At 45.3% G+C, this 27,822-nt stretch overlaps 2 protein-coding genes across 5 annotated transcripts; one reads left to right on the forward strand and one right to left on the reverse strand.

Annotated features, from left to right (window-relative positions):
* Positions 1-174: 174 nt before the first annotated feature.
* On the reverse strand, positions 175-10,985 carry LRRIQ4 (leucine rich repeats and IQ motif containing 4; the record flags this gene model as incomplete). Its single annotated transcript, XM_081008000.1, has 6 exons — positions 10,885-10,985; positions 7,839-9,016; positions 6,309-6,482; positions 4,049-4,187; positions 1,670-1,866; positions 175-366 (listed from the first exon to the last, which is right to left on the reverse strand). Exons 2-6 carry the CDS (start codon positions 8,997-8,999, stop codon positions 175-177), a joined length of 1,863 nt encoding a protein of 620 aa, XP_080864126.1. The 5' UTR covers positions 9,000-9,016; positions 10,885-10,985.
* Positions 4,406-27,467, forward strand: LRRC34 (leucine rich repeat containing 34). Of its 4 annotated transcripts, none has more exons than XM_081008168.1 (11): positions 4,406-4,427; positions 17,619-17,743; positions 18,759-18,880; positions 21,522-21,586; positions 22,067-22,150; positions 22,580-22,708; positions 22,890-22,985; positions 24,280-24,434; positions 25,618-25,773; positions 26,470-26,596; positions 26,824-27,467. In XM_081008168.1, exons 2-11 carry the CDS (start codon positions 17,628-17,630, stop codon positions 27,025-27,027), a joined length of 1,254 nt encoding a protein of 417 aa, XP_080864294.1. In that variant the 5' UTR covers positions 4,406-4,427; positions 17,619-17,627; the 3' UTR covers positions 27,028-27,467. The 4 variants fall into 4 exon arrangements, with proteins under 4 accessions (XP_080864294.1, XP_080864291.1, XP_080864293.1 ...); XM_081008165.1 differs by lacking the exon at positions 4,406-4,427 and adding an exon at positions 10,935-11,073; XM_081008166.1 differs by lacking the exon at positions 4,406-4,427 and adding an exon at positions 14,614-14,712.
* The last annotated feature ends 355 nt before the right edge of the window (positions 27,468-27,822 follow it).

Here is a 27,822-nt window from a genome sequence, read left to right on the forward strand (position 1 = left end):
CACCACACAGGATGCAAGACTTGCCATGCTGGACCATTTCTCCCCACTAAGAGGAGTTTGTGACTTGAGCAGTAGAAAATACTATCTTGATCTGAGAAAATGACTTTCTATGAGTCCTTTTCTTTTCTTGCTTGAATTTATTCCCCTGGCCCTTTGAGGTATCACAGAATGCAGTTATTTCTTCTTGCCCTTGCCTTTGTCCTTTTCCTTGCCCTTGTCTTTTCCTTTTCCTTTGTCTTTTCCCTTTTTGTCTTTCTCCTTCTTCTTCTCTTTCTTCTCTTTCTTGCCTCTCCTGATCATTTTCAGGATCTCGCCAAAGGCTCCAATCCCTCTGCGCACCATCAAGCCACGCCACCAAGCCTGGACCTTTGAGGGGAGGGAGAAACAACCATATAAGCATTAAAATGAAAAGAAAAAGAAAAAGCAGCTGTTTGTAGGGATGGGAGAAGAATTAGCTCATTTTGTTCTTACAGCAGACAGACCAATTTGATGGCTGCAAACTTGCTACCAGATTGGAGCACAACTCTGCTTCTCTGGATTTTACAATGCAGTTTTGGTGTGCGAAAAAAGGGCACACAGAAATAGGTATTTTACTGCCAAAATGCATGTTATGGAGACATGCATTGAAAAAATATCTATTTTAGGGGAAAGACATACAATAAGGCATACAATTTAAACTGAACTTTTCATACATTCTTTTTTAAAATGCACAATATGGGATGGAAGAGACCCAGGGCTTTTTTTCAGCTGGAGCTCACCAGAGCTCAGCTCAGGCACCTCTCAGGTGGGCACCATGGCCGCTCTAAGAGAACAAGGGAGAAGTTCATGCTGAACAGACCTACGATTAAATAATGAAACTGAAATGGGACAGACCTAGGCTTCGCTGTCCATTCCTAGCTATTTGTTTTTCAGATTTCAAATGTTGGCACATAAAATGGATGCTGTGTTCCCGCTTTCCTCCCAAGGCTCAGTCATGTGGACAAAAAATCTCTTGCAGGAATTCTTCTGGCACCACTCCCCCTTCTGCTACTCCCTCATACAGTACCCCATTAGGACTCCTGAATTAGGAGCTCTCCAGAGTCAGTAACCTCTGTGCCTGTCCTCTCCAAAGAACAGTCCTCCTCAACATCATGGACCCTACACATCACTATGTTGGGCCATCAGCAGAGCCTTGAGGGAATTAACCAAGAGGAGGAGGTATGCTGGCTTATATGCCAGGGGGCTGCCTCTTTAAAAGTGGTCCTAGAGTTTGTAGGAGCCAGTAGGCGGTGTTTGCCAGCCTCGTGCCCTCCATGCTTTGGGCTAGAACTCCCATCAGGTTGTCCAAAACACCAGATTAGCAAAAGCTGCCATGTTCACTTGGAGCTCTCAAAGGTTCTGCTAATGCCTGTCTACCTTATCCCACCAGCTTCTTCTCAAAGTCAGGAGGAAAATACTCTCCTACCTGACCAGACCTGCTCCTTTCCCCCTTGTTCTTTTCTCTGTTCTCTAATACCAAGTCATACCAATGTACCGGGAGATAATGCACCCTAATCAGAATATTTTCCGGTGGGGGTATCTGCTACTTTGCTTCCACTATTTAAAATCCTGCGGCCCACCCACAGTTCCACTGAATTGTCACTACAACGTGCTGCAGACCCATGTGGCTTTTTGTGTGGGTTCTCTGTACCGTTATGGTCAAGGCCTTTTCGTATCTTTCATCTCGCAAGTACTGCATGGTGACTTGCAACCCTTGGCTAAAGATTTCCACCGCTGGGAACATCAGAGGGTTTCCTTCAAGTGTCAGAACCTGCAGTTTCTCTAGCTTATCCAGATTCTCCGGGACTTGAAATAACTGATTGGAATGAAGAAATAGCTTTTGCAACTCTAAACACAAGAGAATGATAAAGGTGAATATGATGCATAAGCAACATCTATTTCATGTTTATTTGTAAGCTAAATGTTTGGGTATTATTAATATTAATATTACAAGTGCCAACCTACCAAAATTTTTCTTTTTTTCTTTGGTTGACAATAAAAATAGGCTCAATTGAAGTAAGGACTCTAGATTCCTTATGTACCAAGTAGCTTAGAGGACAGCTAGGGAAGCTGTGTTCCCTCCAGGTGTTGCTGGACTTCAACTCCCATCAGCTCTAACCAACAAAGCCAATGCTTAGGGATGATGGTGGTTCTACAGCAACATCTGGAGTGCCAAAGATTGCATAGGAGGACAATCCCTGCTGTGAAGAGGGGCAGAAACAGGAGCATGGTAGCCCATGAACACCACGCACTAAATGAGACACGGTCAGCATGGCTGAGAGAAACAGTTGGCTCAGGATCAAACTACAAAAGGGCCAAAGCTAAGTGGTAGAGCATCTGCTTTGAACTCAGAAGGTCCCCGGTTCAATCCTCTGCATCTCCAGATTGGATGGGAAAAAACCCTTGTCTGAAAATCCAGGAGAACCACTGCCAGTCAGTGCAGACAATACTGAGTTAGATGGATCAGTGGTCTGATGGTATAAGATGGTGACCTGTGCTTCCTATGGCTTGTATCTTCCAATTACTTTTGATTTTACAAAAAGCAGGTTCAGGGCCTGCCAACCAAGTTTGGGAGAGTTAACGTGGGGGGGGGAGGGGTTAATCCTTTCCCCCCAACAATTTTCTTGTTAATAATCAACTCCTGACCTAAAGCTGTCATTTGTCCTGATTGGAAAAATGCAAACACAATTGTGTGTGTAAGGCCCACCATCCTATTCCCAGTTGTGGCAAATAGTAGGTGGGGGGGGCACTGATTTCCAGCAGAAAAATTCAACAATAAATGGTTAACCCAATTCTGCTGTGATCCTAGTCTGGACTGAACCTGCTTTTTGTAGAAGAAAAAGATGCTGGGAGTCACTGAGTTTGGCCTTCATATAGACTGCATCCTGCCTTGGGGGAAAGCACTCTGGTCTTTGTTCCCTCTGGGCACCTCCGAACTGTCAGTATTTTGTGGGAGGGATTCAGGTGCATCCCGGGAAATCGAGGTTTGCACAGTTAAAAGTGATTAAAGTGCTCAGTCATCCTGGCACAACAAACCCACTTTTTACAAAGTGCAGTGCCATCCTAGCACAACAAACCCACTTAAAAGTGTTACGTAATCCTAGCACAACAAATCCCCTTTTTTTACAATTAGGCTAGTGACAGGGAAATGCGCTGAATAGTGTGAGATGAATGTATGATTAACTGGAAGACGTATAAAAACAGTCCAAGCAAATCGGAAGGAATGCTCAATAAAGACCTACAGAGATCCCTTCCTGCATGTACACAACATTTGGACGGGTCGTGTTCCATCCACATGGGAATGGACCTTTCTCGTTACGGTACAGAAGACTGGCTAGCAAGTGTGTGTGCAATGCCTGGAGGGATTTCAGGATGCAGAGGTGAGGGGAGCAAGGGGTGAACAAAACCCCAGTGGTCAAGGAGCTTCAGTGGTCTGTATAGGTCCTACACAAGTAGTCCAGCAGAGGAATCCTAGCCCCAGGCAAAGGGGTGTGTGTGACAGGGCAGCCTATTCACCACCCAGACACAGGCCAGCTAGGAGAGAAGGTGTTTGATGGGAGGCAAAACCTTGTTTTATGCCAGCCTGGAGCTGATGGAGCTATCAGAATCAGATTGGGTTTGATGTCAAGTGACAGCTGTGGAGTTCTCCCCTGGAACACCCCTTTTTGAGGCCTTCTGTAGGCCTACCACCAGTGGGAATCCTATGAAGGGTACTTCTTCTTGCCCACACTTTTGGCAGGTGGAACAGGGAGTTGTGCACTGGAGGGGTGACCCCAACTGAGCTGTTTTGGGCTGGCGGAGGGAGGTCTCTGCCCCACTGAAACCTCACTCTCCACCCGCAGCAAGTCAAATCAGGAGTATGAATTGCAGCCTAAATTATGCAAAGCAAGAATGTATTTTAAATTTAGCTTTGGAGGAAATTGGGACTTGAAAGACATTATAAGGGGTTGACAAGAGGTACCCTTGGCAAAGGAAGCTATGGCTGTGAATTCTGCCTTCGTGCAGAGCCTGCTTTTATCTATCCTTTTACCTTGTAGTTCGCATATGTGATCAGGTAGCTCTATGAGATAGTTGTTGTGAAGGTCAAGTACTTCCAACTTATGCAGCGAGCCTATGCTTGGGGGAAGATACTCCAAATCGTTGTTCTCAAGGTACAATTCTTTCAGGTTCTGGGGGAGGAAAATACACATAATTTGCATTTTGAATATATATTTGTGTAGAGACTCACCTGTGTTCTCTGTAAGGTAACTTACAATTTATGGAATATAACCTACCACTCTGTTAGACGGAGAAGGCATCTCCAATCTTTTTTCTTCTCCATTATTTTTTCAGGGGAAGGGGCTGTAGCTCAGTGGTAGAGAATCTGCTTTGCATGCAAAGGCTCCAGAATCCATTGCCAGCAACTCCAGGTATGGTTAACTATTTTCCCTGCCTGAAACCCTGGAAAACCTCTGGTGGTCACTGTAGACAATACTGAACTAGTAGATGGACCAATGGGTCTGATTCAGTATAAAGCAAATTCTGATATTCCTGAAGAGTCTCACCAAAAGCACAACAGGATCAAAAAATAAGCAAATGTTCCTTTTAAGGTGCTGGCCCCACTGCTTAAAATTTTTGGTCCTCGCCAGTTTATTACTTATTGTGATGATTTTAAATACCATTAACCACAATAAACATCAGTTTGCCATTATTCTAACAATTTAAACTTGCAACCATGAAAGTGCATACACTATACCTTTAAAGAACATTCAAAGCACTTTCTTTCCCTCAAAGAATTCTGGGCACTGTAGTTAAAGCATTACTGTGAATTTCAAATATGCATTCTAGTGTATACAGAGCATCTCTACTAGAAAATGCAGTTTGTGTTCTTCAAGCATAGATCCAAATCGGCTATTGGACAAATCCTCTCAAATCCAACAGCCCAGCCCCCTACTTATGTTTTCATAGAATCATAGAGTTAGAAGGGACCCTGAGAATCATCTAGGCCAACCGCCTGCAATGTAGGAATATGCTTTTGGCTTGACTTGGTAAGTTCTGCAGTGCTGGCCTCTATTATGCGGCAAAAATTTGCATCCCATATTTTGACAGCTAGCTGTACCAATGCCTCAATTTTTAAAGACCTTGCAAATAGGCAGTGTTGTGGGCAGGGCCAGCGTGAGGACTGCCTGGCTCGCTGCTGCCGTGCCTCCGCCATGGGCACACCCTACCTCTTCTGCTACCATGGGTGCCCCTGCCGACTCAGGGGCTCCTCTGCTGCCTCTGCCTCAGGTTTGCCCCACCCTCAGCTCCTCTGCCATGGAGGAGGCAGCCAGGGTGTGGCAGTGGTGAGCTGCATCAAATGGCGAAGCGTCCCAGGCCGGCCCTATTTGTGAGATATGTGTGTACCAGATTGCAGGTTTCTGCATGGCATAGAAGTCTTTCTAATCTTTCTGGCTTCAGCCAGACAAAGTGAGGCGGCTGCCTCAGGCAGCAAATTCTGAGGGGCAGAAAGTGGTTGCAAAGGCATGTCATGTGTTCTACCCTGCAGCTCCTAAGCTAACTTGCTGCCCTGGGGTGAACTGGGGGACTCTGCTCCATCATCAGTGCTGAAGTAAGACTCAACTACCAGTCTAGTCAGTTTTTGTGGAGAATGTGCCACTTTGTTCTTCGCCTCAGGCAGCAAATAGGCTTTGGCTGCTCCTGTCCTGGAGGAATGCTTTATATCCCGTTTCTAACATCTCTGGGCCAATCTAGACATAATACCACCAATAACAATTGAACAAAATGCTTTTTAAAAAGTAAATTGCAGATAGAGTAGGACTGTGTGCTGATCTGGATCAGAAACCTGACATGGGGTAGGTGGAACTCCTACTTCCAACATGATTGGCTGTCTAAACTTCCAAGCTGCAAATCATAACTCAGAGTTTAAGGGCCAATGGCAGAGGCCCAAATCCTGAAATGTTCTGTGACTGGATATCATGTATTGAACCAGAACATAGGAGTTCAGAATCCTTAGTCCAGACTCAAGCTCAGGCAAACACAGACCACTGAATGCATAACACTATGGAAGTGCCATTAATCAATTTTGCATTACGCCACACCCCCACGGCAGCCCTTTTCTGTTATATCACACATCCCATGGCAACCATTTTATGACTCACTCCCACAGCGCATTCTTGAAATCTCAAATGCGCCCACTGGTCCGAAAAGGTTTTACGTTATATGTTGTCTGTGTATTCACATACATATAGGTTTCTTTGGGCGACAAGGGAAGGCTACTTTTGAGATCCAAACCTTGCTCATTTTCTTACCTCTAACTTACTGATGCCTTCTGGTATTACTGTAAGCTTGGTTCCCTGGTCTTGCCCCATGTACAGTTTCTCCAGCGATCCAATTGCAAATATTTCTTCCGGGAACAAGGTGAACTTGTTGCCGGTCAGACTGAGGCATTTCAGCTTACAAAGCCTGAGCACTGCTGGAGATAGCTTCACACACAATTTATTGAAACATATAAATATATAGATTTCTCAAACTGCAACACTCCACTACAAGTCAAAGAAATGAGCATTATTATCCTCCCATAGCAGGGTACAGAAAGCTGGGTGCAAATCTTCTTGTGACAAAACCCCAAACTCCTTTTAGGACAAGAAGTGGGAGTTCTGCTGTTTGGGATTCCACCTGCAAAACTACCCCCCCCCAACTGTCAGTATATTCCATGCCCACTGGGCTAGTTTTGCGGGATGAGTGTCTCCCCAGATGGCTTCTCCACCACCACAAGACATCTGATTGCAATTGGGCAAACCTTGAGTTTCCCCACATTTCCCTAATTCTTATTGTTTTATTATCTGCATGATTTATTTTTATGTACACCACTAATCATAAAGCGATAAATATATAAATAAGAATGGCTGCTGATAGCGGGACCAGCAATGGGGGAACTTAGATCACTATTAGTATGCTGAAGTGGGACATGCAACAAAATGTTACAAAATGGACTGCTCCTGTACAGAATTCCAGCTAGCCAGCTGTCTCCCTTTTTCCCCATTATTGGCTCCCCCTGAACTTATACACATGCATGCACACAAGGAGTGCCAGCTTGGCCCCGCCATTGTGGGTGCCTGGGGGCATGGGTACCATGAGCATGCATGGCCCTTGCACAGAAATTTGTGGGTGCCCAGCCCCTTCAGGGAGTTGGTACCTGTGGTGCACACACACTACCAACTGTCAAGTCCAGGGGTCGGCAACCTAAGGCCCATGGGCCACAATCAGTCCACAGGGGTCGTTTAACAAGACCACGAGACGCCACTGAACCGAGCCGCCTGCTCAGCGAGTCCCCGCACACTGCACTAAACCGGCGCAGCACAGCACGGTGCCGGAAATCGCCCACGGTGCCGGAAAAAGCCTGCAAATCCTTAACTCTGTGAAGATGAAGGTTGGGAAGGGCTCACCCGAATCTCTGTGAGGAGCCCCTCCCACATAGATGGTGCTGTAATAATAGGGTATCTCAGAGTCTAATTGCCTGCTTAGAGAAGCCAAGACTGACAGAAGTTCAGGAAGTGGATTACCTGGATTCAGGTAATCCGGAAATAAACAGGCATGCAAACATTAAAGAGAGATTTCTAAAAGCAGTTTACAATTTTTAAATTATAAACTCCTTGGTCTAAGGCTTTTTCTTCTTCTTTTTGCTTGTATCACTCTGCAACACTGCTCCAGGGATGCTAGCATAATGGCTCCACCCATCCCAGTGAGTGACATCTGGACATTTATCTGCTGCCAACATGTGTAGTTTTGCCCTGGTGCCCCTGCTTTTTAAAATAAGGTTTTAACTGAATTTCAATTACCTCACATAGTAAGTTGTCATCAAGTAACAACACTTCCAGATTTTCCAATGAACAAATCTCTATTGGAAACACCTCTAGGAGATTTTCACTTAGATCTAGTATTATTAAGCTGGTTAGCTTGGCAAAAGAAGGATGCAGAGCTTCCAGGGCACAATTTTTCAAGTAAACCACAATGAGCGACCTCCAGCGGCGAATCTGGCGCGGGAAAGTTGCCAGGCTATTCCGAGACATTGAAAATTCCTTCATCTCTGTCAGTTCCTTAAAAGATCGTGGAAGTTTGCGCAGGAGGTTACTGGACAAATCAAGCACAGATAGGTTTGGGCATTTACTCATTGTATCGGGTAAAGATGCTAGGCTGTTAACTGCAACAAAGAACTGGGATAATTTTTGCAGGGAGGAAATCTCTTCTGGAATGAGGCTCAGACTATTTTCTTCTAGATCTACTATTTCTAAATTAGAGAGTTGAAAAATTTCTGGTGGGAAATTTTCAAATTTGTTCTTCTTTAGATAAATCTCTTTCAGTTTGGTCAAATTGACAATTTCCTTGGGAAGGCAATTCAGATTGTTACTAGAGAGTCCCAGCAATTCTAGATGATGGAGGTGTTTGCAGATTTCCACTGGAAATTCATCCAGGTTGACATCATATAATCTAAGCTGGCAAAGTGCCCTCAATTTACTAATGATATTCAGTGAACTGAGAGGGAGTGGATTACTGCTTAAATCCAAGCTCTGAAGACTTTTCAGTTCTCCAAGTTCCTCACATAGGTCTTGTATGTTGTTCTTATTCAAATAAAGGACTTTCACATTTCTAAGCCGATTTATACTTTCTGGGATACTATTGATTATATTTCTCTCCAGATGCAATTCCTCCAAGTCTTCCAGTTCAAAAACCTGCCATGGGATGGTTTCCAGTTTTTTGTTGGCCAAATCAAGAAAAAAGATGCGGTCTGTGATCTGCACTGGCACAACCACCTCCTCTTTGGGTTCTTCATCTGCCAACCTTTCCTCTATTACCTCTTCAACACCAACATCAGCACCAACATCAACATTAACCTCTTCTTGTGTCTCTTCCGCGTCATCCTCTTCCGGAATGGTGGCCCATTTTTCAGACAGTTGGGACACTATTTCAGCGGTAACAAAACTCTTGGAGGTAGCAATCATTGTAAACCTAGTTTTGGCTGCAAAAAAAAAAAAAGTGGAATGATATTGGAGACATTCCTTTAAACCACAGTTTATGAAGAATAAACAACATATGTTGTTTTCATTCATAAATCCCAACTATTTCTTTAGTAAGGGGCAGTGTAAATGATGTTTAGGATATGGCGCTGAATCCAGGAAGATTCAGGTAGGATTTGAATCTCTTCCCCAATTTTGGGGATGTTGTGCTTGAACTAGTGTTGTTGTGGGGAAATGGTTGTGCAAGAAATGTAGGAGGAATTTTTGGCACTTAACCTACTCTTGAGCTGAAGCAAAAGAATCTAATCATGTGAACTTAACCAAATCAAGATTTTTGGGTTATATTATTACATGCTCCCTACTTTGCCAAGCAGTGAAAAGTTCCAAACTCCCTGAGTTTTTGTTTCCTTGAGAAGGGAGCATTTTTGTAACATTGGATGCCCCTCCAGGTGTCCTGTTTATAGTGCACTCATGATAATTTGTGGTCATGAAGCCATTGAGGTAGTTATATGCAATCCTACTTTCAATATCGTCTGTCCCTACAAGAGTTTCAGGGTGGATATATTCTGCTTTATTTCCGGTCAGTGCAGGTCCTATAGCTTCCTGCTGAAATTCTGTAAACATTTCATACCACAAATGTGTGTGTTTTGTCTTGCTTTTGTTGCATAATAGTGCAAGAGTTCCCCTCCAGACAGCAATAATCCAGTAACATTGGGGAAACATCACAGATCCCAAAAGGAGAGATGTATATACCCCACAATGCCTCAACTTTCAGCTAATCTCCAAATATCTCCTAACCATTCGCTCACTATCACTGAGGAAATGTCAGCCAACCATTCTGAACCATTAACTAACAAAGGAAGGCCAACAGTAATATTTAGTAGGTTTGTTCCACATTGTGACTAGCAGAAGAGGATAAATTATAAAGTATATCCAAACAAACGAACAAATAAATAAATATTTTTTCTTTACTGATATTGTGAATGATGAGAACTTGAATCAAGAAAAAAGAAAGTGGCTTCTGAAGCAGTATACCTACTTTTGAGCCACCCTACTGTATAAACATAGGGACGCAGGGGGCACTGTGGTCTAAACCACAGAGCCTAGGGCTTGCCGATCAGAAGGTTGGCAGTTCGAATCCCCGTGATGGGGTGAGCTCCCATTGTTCGGTCCCAGCTCCTGCCAACCTAGCAGTTCGAAAGCATGTCAAAGTGCAAGTAGATAAATAGGTACCTCTCCGGCGGGAAGGTAAACGGCGTTTCTGTGTGCTGCTCTGGTTCACCAGAAGTGGCTTAGTCATGCTGGCCACATGACCCAGAAGCTGTCTGTGGACAAATGCTGGCTCCCTCGGCCTATAGAGCAAGATGAGTGCTGCAACCCCAGAGTCATCCGCAACTGGACCTAACGGTCAGGGGTACCTTTACCTTTACTGTATAAAACAGCAAGCAATGGCAAGGAGGAGGAGGAGGGAGCATGGCTGATTGCAAACTTGGAATGATCTTCAAATAAATTTTGCTCGGAGTAGACCCCACTGAAATTAATGACCCTGACTGGGATCCATTAATGTTAATAGGCCTTCTCTGAGTAAAACTTAAGTTGAATGCCACCCTTTTTTGATTGGGAACTGTAGTTTGTTAAGGGTGCTGGGAACTGTAGCTCTGTGAGGGTTAAACTATAGTTCCCAGGATTCTTTTTTTGGGGGGGAAGCCATGTGTTTTAAATGTCTGATATGGATGCGATGCTGGGAATCGCTGGCAGTAGCATCCAGAGGTTGTATTCCACCCCAGTTTCCCCTAACGGCAGAGTTTCTTCCTGAATTCTGACCCAACTGTCAAAATTCAAACAGAGTGAATGTGATTCATTCACGTACCTCTGATGTCATAAAAGTACTTGGGACGGATGGCTGTGTCTGATCTTCAATAGGCAGGCTCCGATATGAGAGGAAAGGAGAGCTGTGAGGAGGAGAGGCTGATGAGCTCACATTTACCTCAGATATCATAATAATACCACCACCACCACCATGGACAGCTTCCTCTTGGAGTTGGCCTCAACCTCCCAGGTAACAGTAAAAACAGGGGCGGGGTGGGGAGCTGTAGGGTCGGAGAAAATTTAATATATAGCAACCAAATTGCATCCTGGCGGCGGCATAATGACTGGCAGTATGGTGCAGTGGGTAGGGCCTTGGCCCACGGAGACATTGTCTAGATCCTGAAACTCACTGTGGCATTATGTAAAGTTGTGTTCTCCTAGCCTAATCTACTTCACAGGTTGGTTTTGAGGTATATGTACCACATTCATTTCCTGGGAGGAATGGGAGAATAACCCTCCATAATGAGAAGGCGTAATCTTGTTGTTGTTTTTGCCTGAATTCCTTGCTTGTACAAAGCCTCCAAGCAGCCTTGCATCTAGCACCTTGAAAACAGGTCCAGTTATTAAAACATGAAAGAAAGTTTTACATGATTTAATGTGATCTTTTAACAGCTGCCAATGTATTACATGGGATGCGGGTGGCGCTGTGGGTTAAACCACCGAGCCTAGGACTTGCCGATCGGTCGGCGGTTCGAATCCCCGCGGCGGGGTGAGCTCCTGTTGCTCAGTCCCTGCTCCTGCCAACCTAGCAGTTCAAAAGCACGTCAAAGTGCAAGTAAATAAAGAGGTACCGCTCCGGCGGGAAGGTAAACAGCATTTCCGTGCGCTGCTCTGGTTCACCAGAAGCGGCTTAGTCATGCTGGCCACATGACCCGGAAGCTGCATGCCAGCTCCCTCGGCCAATAAAGTGAGATGAGCGACTTTTGTTGGCTATTTTATACCTCTTGTCCAGGTTGTCTCAAGGGCAGGTTCCTCTGTTTACCCAAACCTAATTATACTACTGAACACAAATAATTAATTAGCATACCGTTTAATGCCAAGACAGGTCCATGTTGGAGGCACAAACGGATCTGTAGCAGATCCACTCCATACATTTAAAGCATATCCAATTCACATTTTAAATACATGGCTTCCCCCAAAGAATCCTGTGAACTGTACCTTTCTGCTCACACAGCTTTAAGCCCCAGCACACTTAACAAACCAGAACCCCCAGGAATCTTTGAGGGAAGTTGTGTGCTTTAAATGTGTGTTGGGTGTGCTTTAAATGTACGGTAGGAATCTGTGCCCTGGTGGCTGGCTTTCATAGCTTTGCAGAGGAAGAGTCCCCAATCAGGAAGATACATCCTGTGTCCAAAGTTTTGTTGTTTACCAGCTTCATAGTATGTCTTCAGATTCATACTATCTTGCAAGCATCTCCTGCTGTTTTGTCTAGATTTGCCTGGAATTTTATATTAACAGCTACAAGCTAGGGCAAGGGAAAGAGGAAAAATTATTCAGTGGCCAAGAATAAGTGGCTGCAGTGGCTTGCACATCATTTCACTGCTGCTTCCCAACAAACAGAAGCATCATTAATAGTGCCAAATAAAGAAATATGGACAAACGTGTTAAATTGGCATAACTTACAAGGGGGTGCAGTATTCAGCTTTGGACTTGAAAGCACAGCCTGTAACCATCCTCGGTTGTCTTTGCACAGCAGACCCCCATCTAAAACAGGGCAATAGTCTGCAACAGTGGGTTTCAAACTTTTCCAGAGGACTGACTTCTTTGAATGTTTATCATAGAATCATAGAATTGTGTGTTGGAAGGGGTCCCAAGAGTCACCTGGTCCAGCCTCCTGCAATGCAGAATTCCTGCCCACAGCCATCCCAGGGTGGGCTCAAACCGCCAACCTTCTGGTTAAGAGCCAGACATACTAGCCCACTGCACAACCCAGGATCTCTATGGTTCCTCAATTTGAAAATAAGTAACTGTGGACAAACTTCATGATGGGCACCTCGTCTGTCGTTACTGATATTCCCTTGCAAGTGATGCTTAGCCCCAGCGCATGAACTCAATGTGCTCTGTGGGAATAGTTCACAGAACCTTCTGAAGAATGTAGGGTAGACAGAGGTTGCTGTACTTCAACTTCCCTCAGCCCCAGCTGGCATGGCCAATGGTCAGAGGGATAAGGAGAGCTGTAGCCATACTGGTGCCAAATGTATTCCTTTGATTTCCTTTGGACCACATCAGCCAGGCTGGCAGCAGGGTCTTGTTGTCTAGGGCTAGGCAACCCAGGGCCTCCATACACACTGCCCAGGCTTGCACTCCACACAGGTCACTTCAGGCGCTGTGATTCTCCTGCAGTTCGACTTCCCTCCCATGGTTTCCAGAGACAGACGGGTGCCAACAAAGAATGTTCAACAGCATCTGGAGGGCAACAGGGTTCCAGTCCCAGGTGCTGGGGCTCAAAATCCAGCCCTTTCAGCCTTGCTATCTGGTCCTTGGGGTTCTACCCATTCTACACTTCCTCCCGAGCCACACCGCTCACCTGCCCTGCTTTGCACAATCAAGTATATTTGACTGCTTGGAATATTTATTTAGGGGATAGAGAAGGGCATGCAAGCTTGAAGAAACTAGCCTACTGGGTAAAAATCACATTTGCTGCTTTGCCCACTTTTCCATCTCATCCTACCCCACCCCCTGCTACGTGCCCCCCCAACCCCGGAGGGAATAGGGTACACAGCGAGAAAAAGGCTAGTCACCCCTGCCCTTGAAAGTCTTAAGGGCATGGCCCCAGCCCTTTAGGCGTTTTATAGCATGAGTAGTTTGGAGGTCATCCTCTCTCTCAACCTCACATGAGCACTTCTTGCTAACCTCATCTGCGTGGGCACTAGCTGTAAGGTAAAGGTAAAGGGACCCCTGTCCATTAGGTCCAGTTGTGGCCGACTCTGGGATTGCGGCGCTCATCTCACTTTATTGGCCAAGGGAGCCGGCATACAGCTTCCGGGTCATGTGGCCAGCATGACTAAGCCGCTTGTGGCGAACCAGAGCAGCACACGGAAACGCCATTTACCTTCCTGCCAGAGTGGTACCTATTGATCTACTTGCACTATGACGTGCTTTCGAACTGCTAGGTTGACAGGAGGGGCACTAGCTGTACTAACTCACTAATAAAGGAAAGGTGCCCTTGTACATGTTCAGGGACACCATTTCGCTTTGCTTTCCATGTGCTCAGATGCCACCAATCTTCGCCAAAGGAAATGCATTATGAAGGTAAGACGTCTCGGGTCAATGAACATAAGAAGCTGCCTTGTAATGAAACAAATGGTAGATCTGCCCCAGTATTGCTTGCCTTGGCTGGCAGCAGATCTACCATGTTGCATACAACGAACATTTCCAAGCCCTACCTGGAGATGCCCGGGATTGAACCTGGGATCCTCTGCATGCAAAGCAGATGCTCTACCCACTGAGCTATGCCGCTTTCTCATTATTTTGCTAATACTTTGCATGCTTTGCAAAGGAGACCCGGGGTGTAGGCGCGCTGTGGTGCTTTACTGAGTTCCAACGGAGCCCGAAATCAGGCGGTCGCCAGGCCCTCTTACTAGTTGCCTTTGTAGGGAAAGGCGGGTGGCGCGAGGTCCCTTCTTACCCGGGATCTTGTACGCTGAAACTGTAGGGGCGCAGGCGCATTCAGGAATCCCCCGGGACGCAGGCGAAAAAAGAAGCGCGTGCCCAGTCACTATAGCAACCGCGATCGGGGCGGAGTTGGTTGTCTTGGCGCGCGCGCTCTGCAAAAAATAAGAAAATAAAAAATAAATAAAAAACGTCTCGGTGGCAACAGCAGCAGGAGGTAAGTGGCGCAATTGGAGAGGGTTGCGGTCTTAGTCCTGGGGTTTCACGGATCCCCAAAGGCGCGATGGGTGCAAGGCTCTAGGCAGCGGTGCCCTCACTTTTTGCCCTACGATCGACAAAGCGGAATTGGATTTACAAAAAGGGATTATTTTCCTTCAAGCAGTGTCGGTGTGCAAAATCTGCGCGCGCTTACTCAGAAGTACTGCTTTTAGTGGGGTTTGCTCACAAGCAACTGTGCAAAGGATTGGCTCCTGTGGGATTAATCTGAAAATCGTTGCCACGCGGAATTCCAGTGAAGTACTGTATTAGAACGGAGGGCAATATTTTTAGTTGGGAGCTGCTGTAAATTTATTTTCAGGTTTTGGGTGGGGATTAAGGAGAGGAGATGATGGGCGTGTCTGTCATCCTGTGGGTGGCATCAGCTGACAGAAAGTGACCTGGTCCTCCCTCCCTCCCTGACATTTAAACGAAGGGTGCATGGGGAAAGGGTATTCCCACTGCTTCTGTGTACAGATAGGGCAAATCCTGATTGAATGGGGAAGGATACAAGCTGGTATCCTGATGCTGAAGACGTTATTGTGTGGATGCTGGGAGAAAACTTGTGTGCATGAGCAGCACCTGTACCACAATGAACATTTGTCTGGAAAAACCCTTTGTCAACAGGGTATATACTCCAATTGAGCCCAGGGCAGGCAGGCAGCCTGAGCCTTTTGCCTGCCAATTTAGAAGCAAGTACTACTCAGCTCAAAGGGATTAACTGGGACCATATGATCCCCCCAGTAGTGTTCCTCCTGCTCCTCCTCCTTCCATGCTCTAGGTGTAACCCTGAACAAAACTACTTAGAAAAAAATTCCACTGGAACCAGCTTATGTGCTTCCAAACAATTGTGTTTAGAATTGGTCTGTTAGCGTTTTGTTTTGATGGATGAAGAAGCAGGAGTGCCAACTTGAAAAACATATGGGGGGGGGGGACAAGTAAGCCCCACCCCACTTAATTGATCCCATGACACAGTAGACACACGCTGTTTGAATGGCAATACCCATCAACTTTGATGGGGGGCAGCCCCTTAAAATATTTTATTGAGGGGGGAGGAAGGGACCTTGGCTCCTATGTGAAGAAGGATTGGTAACTGGAAGCAGCATTTGCCTGGTCAGCTTCAGGGTTACCCAACACGGTGCCCCCCAGGTGTTGGTGACTACAACTCCCATCATCCCTGGTTATTGACCAGGCTGACTGGGACCCACAAGGTATGGATGGCACCATCTTGGCTACCCCATGCTTACTTCCTCTGGGGTGATTATGCCCCTGGGTGAAGCAGTGGGCGGGCACACAAAATAACTCTGCTGCCAGGACTTTAATGCCCAATTTGTATGGGAGAGATGGCACTAATTGGGCTACATAGAAAAGCAACTCCCTTGTTGTTACGTCTTAGGGAAGGGAGGGAAACTGCATTCTCTGTTGGAGGCCGCATGTTGGCATGGGCAGGGCCACTGCATTCTCTCTCTCTCTCTCTCTCTCTCTCTCTCTCTCTCTTCTCTCTCTCTCTCTGAAAGCGCCTCCTAATTTGTCTTTCTCTCTGCCGCTCACCAGCCTCCTTTTGCCTGGCTGGAATGTAGCCTTGAACTGTGATAATACCTCTTGCTCCCCTGGATATAGAACAGAGAGGGATGTGTGAGCATGTGTAAAAATTAGCCTACTGTACAAAGGTAAAATGTACATTCATTGTTCCACCTACAGTGGTACCCCGCAAGACGAACGCCTCGCAAGACGGAAAACCCGCTAGACGAAAGGGTTTTCCGTTTTGGAGGCGCTTCGCAAAACGAATTTCCCTATGGGCTTGCTTCGCAAGACGACAGCCCATAGGGAAATCTCCGGGACAGCGGGGAAGCGCAGCGCGTCTTCCCCACTGTCCTCGGACCTCCTCCCGCCGCCCGGCTTCGGAACGAATCTCCGATGCCGGGCGGGGGGGGGAACGCCTCCTCCCGCCGCCCGGCATCGGAACGAATCTCCGATGCCGGGCGGGGGGGGGAACGCCTCCTCCCGCCGCCCGGCATCGGAACGAATCTCCGATGCCGGGCGGGGGGGGGAACGCCTCCTCCCGCCGCCCGGCATCGGAACGAATCTCCGATGCCGGGCGGGGGGGGAACGCCTCCTCCCGCTGCCCGGCATCGGAACGAAGCTCCGATGCCGGGCGGGGGGGGGAACGCCTCCTCCCGCCGCCCGGTATCGGAACGAAGCTCCGATGCCGGGCGGGGGGGGGAACGCCTCCTCCCGCCGCCCGGCATCGGAACGAAGCTCCGATGCCGGGCGGGGGGGGGACGCCTCCTCCCGCCGCCCGGCATCGGAACGAAGCTCCGATGCCGGGCGGGGGGGCGGGGACACCTTCTCCCGCCGCCCAGCTTCGGATGGCTTTCCTGAAGACTTGGGGTGGGAGGAGGGTTTTCCTTCCCACCGCCAACATTCAGAATGCTGTTCTGAATGTTGGCGGTGGGGAGGAAAAACCCTCCTCCCACGCAAGCCCCGGGAACAGAGGGAAAGCGCTGCGCGCCTTCCCCTCTGTTCCCGTACCTGTCCTGAAGGCTTGCGGTGGGGAGAAAAGCCCTTCTCCGCACCGCCAGCCTGGCAAGTGGTTTCCCTAGGAACGCATTAATTGATTTTCAATGCATTCCTATGGGAAACCGTGCTTCGCAAGACGAAAAACTCGCAAGAAGAAAAAACTTGCGGAACGAATTAATTTCGTCTTGCGAGGCACCACTGTACTTTTGCTGCCATATGTGACCTTTGGAAACTTGTGCAGAAGGAAATGAGGCTCTGAGGCTGGCAGACATTTTCTCCTGCTGCTGCATGCATTGTTATTATTCTCTTCATACATGATGTGTAGTCAATTGTTTTTATCCCCCTCAGGTAGATACTATGCCAAAATACATAAGCCTTGACCAACAATATTCTCTAGCGTGTGAAGAACTAAAACACCCTGAGAACCCCTTCATAGTCCGCATTCTCCAAGAAGTGAAGCAGGACGAAGAAACGTAAGCGAATAGTTACGTTGTGGAGACTAAACCAGTACGATTTTGAACTGTTAAGTTGGGCTTTTATATGCTGTCCTTCAAAATGCAAACATTATATGCTGAGATAAAACCAAATTCTGCAGCAATTAAGCTGGCTTCTGCAATCAGTAAGTTGTTGTTGTTTAATTTATTGGTTGCTTTATCTTGCCCAAGGCAACCCAAAGCGACTTACTACTAACCAACCAAGCAAAACAAAAAAACCATATAGATACATTATAGAATATGCAAATCCACATTGTCATTATATAAATCAATCACTGTCTACTAAAAGTTTTATTGAAGAGGAGCTTCTATGAGTCCAGAAGTACCGTATTTTTCGCTCCATAGGGCGCACCGGACCATAGGGTGCACCTAGTTTTTAGGGGGGGGGAATAAAGAAAAAAAAATTATTTCCCCCTCCAGCCCCAAAGAGCATAGAAGCCAAGACAGCCAGTGGGATCCATCCCGCTGGCTGTCTTAACTTCCTCTTTAGCCACGCACAACCTCTCCAGCCAGGAGAGGCTGCGCACTGCTTCGTTTTTAGCCGCGGGGCTGGGGCGGGGGAAGCCCGAGCTTCCCCCGACCCCAGCCCCCAGAACAGGTCCAGAAGCGGAGGCAAGGTTGCGCAGCCTTGCCGCCGCTCCCAGAGCTTGCGGGCTGGGGGAGCACTCCGAAGGTTTGCGGATAGCTGCCTGAAGCCCGGGGAGTGCAGTGGGAGTTGGCACTGCGCTCCCCGGGCTTCAGGCTGCAGGCTGCTATCCGCAAGCCTTCAGAGCCCGGTGGGAACTCCCGCCGCGCTCCAAAGGCTTGCGGATAGCTTCTTGCTCTCCAGGCTTCAGCGAAAGCCTGCATTCGCTCCATAGGACGCACACACATTTCCCCTTCATTTTTGGAGGGGAAAAGTGCGTCCTATAGAGCGAAAAATATGGTAATTTTTGAAGCACTAAGAGAAACCAAACCACAACAACAACCAACTTTCCCATTTACCTCGTAACAGGTTGAAAAAGAAAATCACTATAAAAATTGCTGGAAATAACCGCTTGATACCTGTGCAGAAGGTGACAGATGACGATTTTCAAATCCTGGCTACGATTTTTACAAATAATATGTTTCTTACAGGTATGTCTTGTTTTTATTTAAGCCTTTGAAAAGCAGACCAATTGATAGTTTTAGTTCCATTCTCTGCCCACTTCCTTTGTCTTTTCATATGTGCATATTGAGAAATATTCAGCCTTCCAGGGGGTAAGCTACTAACTACCTTAAACTACTAATGTAGGCATTTTTTCTCTGTTGCTTATTCTGTTCTGTGGGTGAGCACTGAAAACATTCCTTATCACACCCGTGCCTGCACTTAGCCCAGGGTGGAGGACTGAGCAAACAGAACCATCAAGAATCTTTATTTTGGATTTGCAACCTGATCCACAGAGCAGTTTTTGTGCACAAGATCCACTATAGAAATTGCCTTTCAGACTCACATACCCCGCTTTCTCTAAGCCAGGGATAGGGAACCTTTTTCTTTTTTCCCCTCAATTTTTTTTATTGATTTTCCAAAAAAATTTTAAACAAACAAACAGACAAACATAAATCTCAGCTGTATTTGAACCAATCTTAGTGACATTGTTAAGTGACTTCCTCGAATCCCCCTAGTTGAATTTCAGTGTATATCATTTTAACAGTTTTCCAAAACCAATTTTCTCATAAAATTAACTCAATCACTTAACATCTTTCTTTCTTTCTATTTTAGCTTTAAACCTATTAATTCCTAACATTACATATTTAAAGCCTAAGCCTATCTGATAATTACAAGCTTTTCCAATTAAGTTATCTTAACATATTTTACTAAATAGTCTTTAAATTTCATCCATTCCTCCTGGTACTCCTCCTCCTTCTGGTCGCGGACTCTTCCAGTGAGGACGGCTAGCTCCGAAAAGTTCATCATTTTCATCTGCCATTCTTCCACTGTTGGAACTTCTTGTGTTTTCCAATTCTTAGCTAAAAAAATTCTTGCTGCAGTTGTGGCATACAAAAATAATTGAACATCTTTCTTGGGCAATTCCAAACGTGTTATTCCAAGAAGAAAGGCCTCTGGTTTCTTAATAAATGTATATTTCAACATTTTTTTCAGTTCATTACAAATCTTCACCCAGAAGTCTTTCACCGGGATAGGGAACCTTTTTCAGCACCTTCTGAGGGCCACTTTCCAAACCTCTCTTTTTAGCGCTAAGGGATCTTCCAAGCCACACCACTTACTGGCCTTGCTTTGCATCCTCCTTGACTGATTTTGCCTGGCTGGAATATGCCCTTGAATTCTGATAATGCCTCATGCTTCCCTGGGTGGAGGGTAGAGTAGGCCATGCAAGCGTGTGGAGCATGTGGGTGGAGCAATGAGCATAAATGTTACCGTTGAACATTTATATTCCTTGCTCCTCCCACTGTTGCTTCTGGGCATGCAGCCCCTGGAAAATTTCCCAGAAGCACATGTGGCGCTCAGGTGAGAAATGGTTCCTTACCCCCTGCCCAAAAAAGGAAAAAAAGAGTATTACCTATTGTGTAATCGGGGCTTTTTTCAGCCGGAAATTGCTGGAACTCAGTTCCAGCACCTCTCAGGTGGGCGCCATTACCATTTTAAGAGAAGAAGAGAGGTGCTAATGGTGAGCTCTGCCGCCTCTTTTTCTAGGAAAATAGCACTGGATGCAATTAATACTGAAATGAAACGTGATGCAGGCACGACCTAAGCGGCAACTTTCATTATGAAATAGCTCATTGCATGGTATCCAGAGCCTTGGATACTGAGAGTTGGTTTTCTTCCTATGAATTCTCTACAGAACAAACCCAGGGCTGGAGCAAAAGCCAGCTCTTGTGCAAACAGGACATGGGGCATTTTGCCAAGGGAGGCTTAAATCACCTTTGAGTCTTTCCCATAGTTACTTATATTAGCTGCAGGCATTATTTCATGCTGAATAGACAAAGAGAGAAGAGCCACCTGCCGCACGAATGAGTGTTCTTCCCTGGAGAAGGTTTTGCCTTCAGTTGACAAGCCCAACTGAAGCAGGAAGGTTGGACTTTTTTGGCATTAACTTGTAACCTCGATTTTCTGTGTCAATTGCTCCGTTTGTGGGTGGCACAAAACGCAGGGTTTGCGGCACAAAATGGCACTAAACGAGCACTAAACTTTGGCATCAGGTTTTGGGGGGGGCAATCCAGAATTTCAGGGTCACACGATAATGAAGCTCTGTTTTTTGTCCTCCAGTGACAGTGTCCAACCTATGAGGGTTGCATAAGTGGAAGCAAAAGAGAGGTTAGGTTTTATATTCACGTTAGAAAACTAAAGGAAGCAAGAGCCACTTTAAGGGCACTTACAGACCGTCACTATTTTCGGGTGGGATTCAGTCACATCACGCCAAATTCAGCGCATGCAATTGCAGTTGGTTTGGAGGTACTGTGCAACAAACCTGCTTCTTTAAAAGACGACTTTTGTACTCACCATGCATTTAAAGCATATTCCCCCCCCCAAAAAAAAAGAATATCGGAAAGTGTAGTTTATTAAAGGTGCTGGTAATTGTAGCTCTTTGAAAGGTAAACTACGGTTCCCAGGATTCTTTCCTTTGACAGTTATCCTAAGTCTCATGTATGGAAATGCAATTACAGTAGATGAAAAGGTGCAGAGAATTTGATGGCTAAGATAAAAGGACTGGGCGAAAAGTGATCCATTAAGTTTAACATGGAGCCTGCTTATTTCTGTATTCCTCGGCTCTTTCAGGACTTGACCTGAGATATAACCTTTTGAGTGATGCTGGCGCAGTACACATTGCAGCTTTCCTTCAGGTACTTCTTGCGGGGGGGCGGGGCTAAATGATATTTGTGAATTTTGTAGCTGCAATTTGTTAAGGTGACCTTCTTCCAAAAGTGAGCTTTATACATGTAACTTTCTCCTGCATTCCTTCCAGGACATCGTTTGGGGGGGGGGGTTGTAAATCGTTTTTTAAAAATTTATTTTAAATAAGAAAAGCGAGAGAAATACAAACCGTTCAGGTATTATAAAGAACTTAACAGAGTTTAGAGAAATGCAGGGCGACTTAATGTCATTGGTACGGCATTGCTATGCGCATCTCAGACTCAGAGCACGGAGAGGTTTCTGGGGTCCCGGTGCCTGCCTGGAGTTTGGTGTCCTTGGAATGAAGTGTACATCCACTTGGGAAGGGCAGGCTTTGCAGTTTTCAGATGACAAGGCTTTGGGTAGAATGGGAAGGAAGGGTCTGGCGGAACCCACACATTGACAGCAAGGTGAATTTCCTTGTATTCTAGGATAATCATACTCTGCTGTACCTGAACCTGATGTTTAATGACATTGGTACCATGGGAGCAGAATTCATAGCTAAATCATTGCATGTAAGTATTGTTCAGCTGGATAAGAAAGAACACTACACGAGTTTCCCCTTTGAAGCAAAATACTTTGGAACTCATAAATCAGCTTGCAGAACTACCAGTAAATTGTTTAATGCTTAAAGCTGCAGTCAGAAGCATATTTATTTAGAATTGCCACTGAGAGCAGTGCTTTGGGTGTAGGCTGTCTTGGTTTAAGAAAATGGGGATCAATTAGGTAAACCACAGGCTCCCTCCCAGCTGTGGGATTATTTAACACTAGTACTCCCCCCCCACTCCGCCCCTGCTGCCCAGATATGATTCTTAAGCATGTTACAGGATTGTAGCAGTAGCAGGTTATTTTTTTCATAGCAATAAACAGTATTCTAGGAGATAACCTATTTCTGTGAGTTTAGATTACGGTTATATTGGAAATAATTGACTTTTCACACCTAGAGGAATGAAACACTGCTTCACCTAAGAATGACTGGCAACAAGATTGACAACAAGGGAGGAATGTATTTTGCAGCAATGTTGCAAGTTAACAATACTTTACAGAAGTTAGATTTGGGAGACACAGATCTGGTGAGTAAAATTGCCATTTTAGGACACGTCTACATGCACAGAAATGTAAGCCTGTTTCAAACATATCATTGTGAGTTTGGGGGGACAAAATGTAATCTTGCTTGTAGATGGAGGGTTTACTCAGTGGGAGCTAAATGCACCTGCCTTACTCTGGATTGTGTCTTTTGTCTTTTATTTCCAGCGCACACAGAGTCTCATAGCATTAGCAACAGTTTTGAATTACAATAGTGCAATCAAAGCCATAAATCTAAATCGGCCAATACTCTACAGCGAAGAGGTGAGCAACATTTTGCATTGTTTCCCTTGAAATGGGGAGCCAAGAGCCAGGAATGATGCATCAAAAACAAGCCTAGGGAATAAGAATAAGCATTGACAAAGCTTTTCAACAGTTTTAACAATAACAGCTAAAATTCTCTTTCTCTCTGTGGCTGCTGAAATGAAGAAAACTTGGCAGGGATGGGAACAAGGAATAGATTTTTGTGTGAGATGGCTGAGAGCTCAGTTGATATTAAAGACAAATTCTCAGAGGCATCCTTTATCCTTCTGTTTGAAGTGTATATCTGCCCCACTGTGCAAACTCTTGGCTCTAGCGGGTGGATCTTGGAGATCTAGAAACACACAAATATACACACATCCCACTAGCCTGACATCCGTCGACCCTTACTGTAAGGTAAATGGCAGAAAGCACATTTCCAAAAGGTTAAACTAGGCAGCAGAATTTTCAAACCCTATTGTCTGTAAGTAGTCTCCAGTTCTGCTTTTCCCCATTCCTTAATATAGATGTTATTGTTAATCTCAGCAAGAGTTGTTTTGTATGCTCAGGTGCAGTGCAAGGGGATGCCTTCACATTCAATTAAATTAGCCTTGGTTCAGCATAAAGCAGGATCCTAGAGTTAGGTGTATTTGAATTTACACACAGGGCAACTCCACCTCCAAATACCTTCATGCTGTGGGTAGCTAGTTATAAACAGAGCTGGTTTGCACATACTGTAATGCTATGCCAAACTGGCTTAGCAGAGATGTGCAACCATGCAGGCTCCTGGAAAGGAGATTTCGGCTGCTTGGCTTCTTCTCTGGCCCTACTGATGCTATTCTGCTTTGAACTAAGCCATGGTTTGTCAAAGTGTGCCCTCTGAACCCAGGTTCATGGTTTGTCTCACGGGCCATCATCAAGGTTTGCTCTATTATCGTGGTTTATCTGGAGCAACAGAATACATGAGCCCTGGTTCAGATGACGCACTAAGCCAAACCATGGCTTAGCTCAGAACAGTGTGGGAGCACAAGGACTGGGGAAGGGGCACAGCTGCCACAAGCTCCTCTCTGGGAATCTTCACACATTCAAGCTAAGCAATGGTTTGGCTTAGCATTACATGCTACATGTTCGCACAATAGAATTTGGTGGATGGAACATACCTGTCCTGTGGAGTAAAGCAAATGATAATGTGCATCACATCTGCATTTATCCCCATAGAAGTGACCAGATGTATTTTGTAATGTGAGCAGGGTACACATCCCCACTGGCTCTAGAACATCTTGTGTTCAAGTTGTAATTCAATAATACGGAACTTTAGGAAGAGACCACGGTCCACACAGCCCTCATGTTGAAAGTCAACTGCACTCTTGTTGAACTGCATTTGTGTAAACACGAAATGAAGAACTTTGGCATGGAACGACTGTGTGATGCATTGTATGAAAACAGCACCCTGCGATATCTTGATCTCAGCTGGTAAGAGAAGCTTGAGTTATAAAGATAGCATTTTAGCTATTAGAATGATATGCAGTGTATGAAAACTGATGCACTTGATACCTACTTCTCAAAATAAGCTAAGATCAATTTTTAACTGTTTCAAACAAATGTACTTGTATATACAGTCATACCTCAGAAGTTGAATGGAATCCGTTCCGGAAGTCTGTTCGACTTCCAAAACATTCGGAAACCAAGGCGCAGCTTCCGATTGGCTGCATGATGCTCCTGCAGCCAATTGGAAGCCGTGTAAGCCGTGTCAGACGTTCGGGTTCCAAAGAACATTCGCAAACCAGAACACTCACTTCCAGATTTGTGGTGTTTGGGAGCCAAAACATTCGACCCGCAAGGCGTTTGTCAACCTAGGTACGACTGTACGATGTTTAATAATAATGCTTAAGATTTAGATCATGCAGTTTAAATATGCAAAGTGCTTCACATACATTATTCTGGTATTTATTGCAGCGGGCCTTTTTGCAGAATGGAGGGAGCAGGGTGAGGCTGAGAGAATAATGGATTGCCTAATGCAGGGGTGGGGAACCTTTGGCTCTCCATATGTCTCTAAATTACAATTCCATCAGCCCTAGCAAGCGAGGCCAATGGCCAGGGATGATGGGAGCTTGTAGTTCAGCAACATCTGGAGGGCCAAAGGTTTTCCACACCTGGTCTAAGGCCACCTCATGTATTCATGACAGTAACAGGACTGAACTGGCAGCTCTCCAGTACACGCTCTTAATTACAATATCCACTGCACTAGCTCCTAAGATCTAGTTTTAAGTCCCTGTAATGTGGTTGGTGGTTTTATTGTAAATAGTTGATGACTGTTCTTGCTCAGTGCTACACATACATAGTATTTTATTTTGCAGATTTTGCATTTGGGTTTTTATGCCAGTTGTCTCTTAAGTTTATTGTGGCTTTAGTATGCTTTTATTGTCATGTTTTTATTCACATTATTTGTACAATGACTTCAGCATTTATTTTACAAGGCGACTGATAAATATAATAAAAAGTAATGCCCCTTAACAGTTATAAGAAACAAGAGTTTTGTGGCACGATGAAGACTAGCTCACTTATAGCAACCTAAGTTTTTGCAGAACAAAGTCCACTTTGTCCTCTGAATGATGTTTCTGAACAAAAACAAATGTGTATGCTTGTCTCTTTTCAGCAACAAAATTACTCGGGATGGTATTAAATTTTTGGGAAAGCTGTTAAAACACAACGCCACCCTGGAAATCCTGGACCTTAATTTTAACAGGATAGAGGACGATGGTGCTTTCTATCTGAGTGAGGCCCTTACTACACATAATCGGACTCTTCAAGCGTTAGTATACAGAACTCCTAACTTCCGTAATGCATTACTGTGAGTGCAGGCATTTGGATAAGGCAGCACAGAATTTCGGAAGCAAAATGGCCCATACTTCAGACCCAAATGTGTCTGCAGTAAACACAACAGTGACCCGTGGGCCTAGCTGGGGAAGCGGTTTCCAATCCAAAAGGCCCACCACAGCAACTTCTGTTACACTTACCTTAAGTTCTTGGGTCACTTGTGCAATCGAGCCTGCATGGGGGGGGGGGCTGTCTTAGAAATTTTGGGCAGTAGTCAACTATCGAGTCCCATCAGTGCAAGGATTTCTGCTTGCGTGTTTAAGTTTGCCTTGAGATGTAAACTGAATCAATCTTCTTCCTCATCCCTGCTGTGAACCCAGTAAACAGATATAACGGTAGATCAGGAAAAGTTGAAAACAGAAGAGAACAACTGCTTCAAATCTCAAAAACCAGCAGCAGAGGGTTTTCTAGTCACGAGGAACAGGACACCCTTCCTCTCTTGGGTTCGCTAGTGGGCAGGAAGAAGCAGAGGCTGTTAAGGGAGGAACTGTGTAGACTTCATGGCTGGTAGCTGCTGGGAGAAAAGAATAGAGTGACTCACATATATGGATTTGTGTAATTTATGATTGCTTGGCTGTCTGCATCTACTCTATGACCTTGGTTTTTTTGCTTAAATCCTTCTGCTCTCTAGGCTGGCAGTGACAAACAACAACATATCTGGGAAAGGACTGGTGGCCCTTGCAGAGTCAATGAAAACAAACCTAGTTCTTTCCTATATCTACATATGGGGGAACAAATTTGATGAAGATTGCTGTGTGGTACATCTGTTGTCTTCTTATGAAATGAAATAGCTGACATCCTTCTAACCCTGTAAAAAAAATAGAGGAAGAGGGATTTGGATTAGAAAAATAATGCTGGGGTGGTGGTCGGTGGAGGGAGGGTTTGATCTCCCTCTCCCAGTGTTGCAGCCACCCACGGCTGCATTTCCCCTTAAAAGAACAAGGATCTCTTACCAAGAGATATCTATCTACTCTGTGTGTTTCAGGCATTTGCAGAGTTAATTAAAAGCGGTCGCCTGAAACCAACTGGAACAGATGTCGATCCGTATGAAGTGGATGGGAACACATACTTTGCCGAAGTCTCCCATGGCCTTAAGAGGCACTATTACTGGACACCAAGTTACGGACAGCCTGATAACCACGATGAGAATGCCTCTCTGGCAATAACTCCTGTTGCAGAAAACTTGTAAATGCCAACATATTTTTTCTTAAGCCTTGGCATCTTGGGGTTGTTGTTTTGTTAAACAATGTGTGCTTCAAAACTGCAACCAATTACATGTAGTTACTTGGAGAACTGATTTTAAAAGGTTTTGAACCATAAATACTATATTAAACTGAACTGGGAAAGTGCTGGATCCCAGTCTAGCGGCAGCTAATTTCAGGTCCCGTTGAAAGCAGAACTTAAACTACTGGTGACTCCCTTGTTCCAGAGCTTTCAGTGAGTTCCATAGGTTCTTAACTGCATTGGGACCGTCATGAGCAACACTTACTGTGATAATACAAAGCAGCCCGTAGAAGTGATTTCATACAATTCAAACACTCAGAGGCTACTAAGGAATGTTCAATAGCTTGAAAGTAAGGCTCCTATGCTAGGCATGGTTCTTTGGAAATAAAACACCATATAAATCAACATGATGCCAATGTAAGTGTTTTTAGAATGTTTATTATTTATATTAACATTTTTCTAAGCAAATGAATTCATTGAAGCCGACTGTGGGGTGGGGGAGCATGGGCAAGAAGGAAGTTGTGACAGTGCAGCAGTGCAAGGCTTATGGCTCATGACTTAACTGAGACACAGCATTATTTTCAAAGAATATAGGTACTCCAGGTATTATGAATGACAAATTTTGTTTAAAAAATGAGCTACATTGGGGGCGGGGCAGGGTAATCTAGATGATGTTCAATAAAGTTTGTTCTGATCTGTTAAGTCTGAGCTGCACTGAATTTTATACATTCATCGACACTGGCTTTCAGTGAATGCATTA

The sequence above is a fragment of the Podarcis pityusensis genome (genome assembly GCF_964106645.2).
Source record: "Podarcis pityusensis genome assembly, chromosome: 5".
NCBI lineage: Eukaryota > Metazoa > Chordata > Lepidosauria > Squamata > Lacertidae > Podarcis > Podarcis pityusensis.

What these genes read in the sequence shown, in the direction of transcription:
- LRRC34 (XM_081008165.1), top strand. Translation starts at nt 11,035, where the DNA reads ATGGACAGCTTCCTCTTGGAGTTGGCCTCAACCTCCCAG. An exon ending in GTGAAGCAGGACGAAGAAAC is followed by an intron (nt 17,744 to 18,758) that starts GTAAGCGAATAG and finishes ACCTCGTAACAG; the next exon opens with GTTGAAAAAGAAAATCACTA. An exon ending in CGATATCTTGATCTCAGCTG is followed by an intron (nt 24,435 to 25,617) that starts GTAAGAGAAGCT and finishes GTCTCTTTTCAG; the next exon opens with CAACAAAATTACTCGGGATG.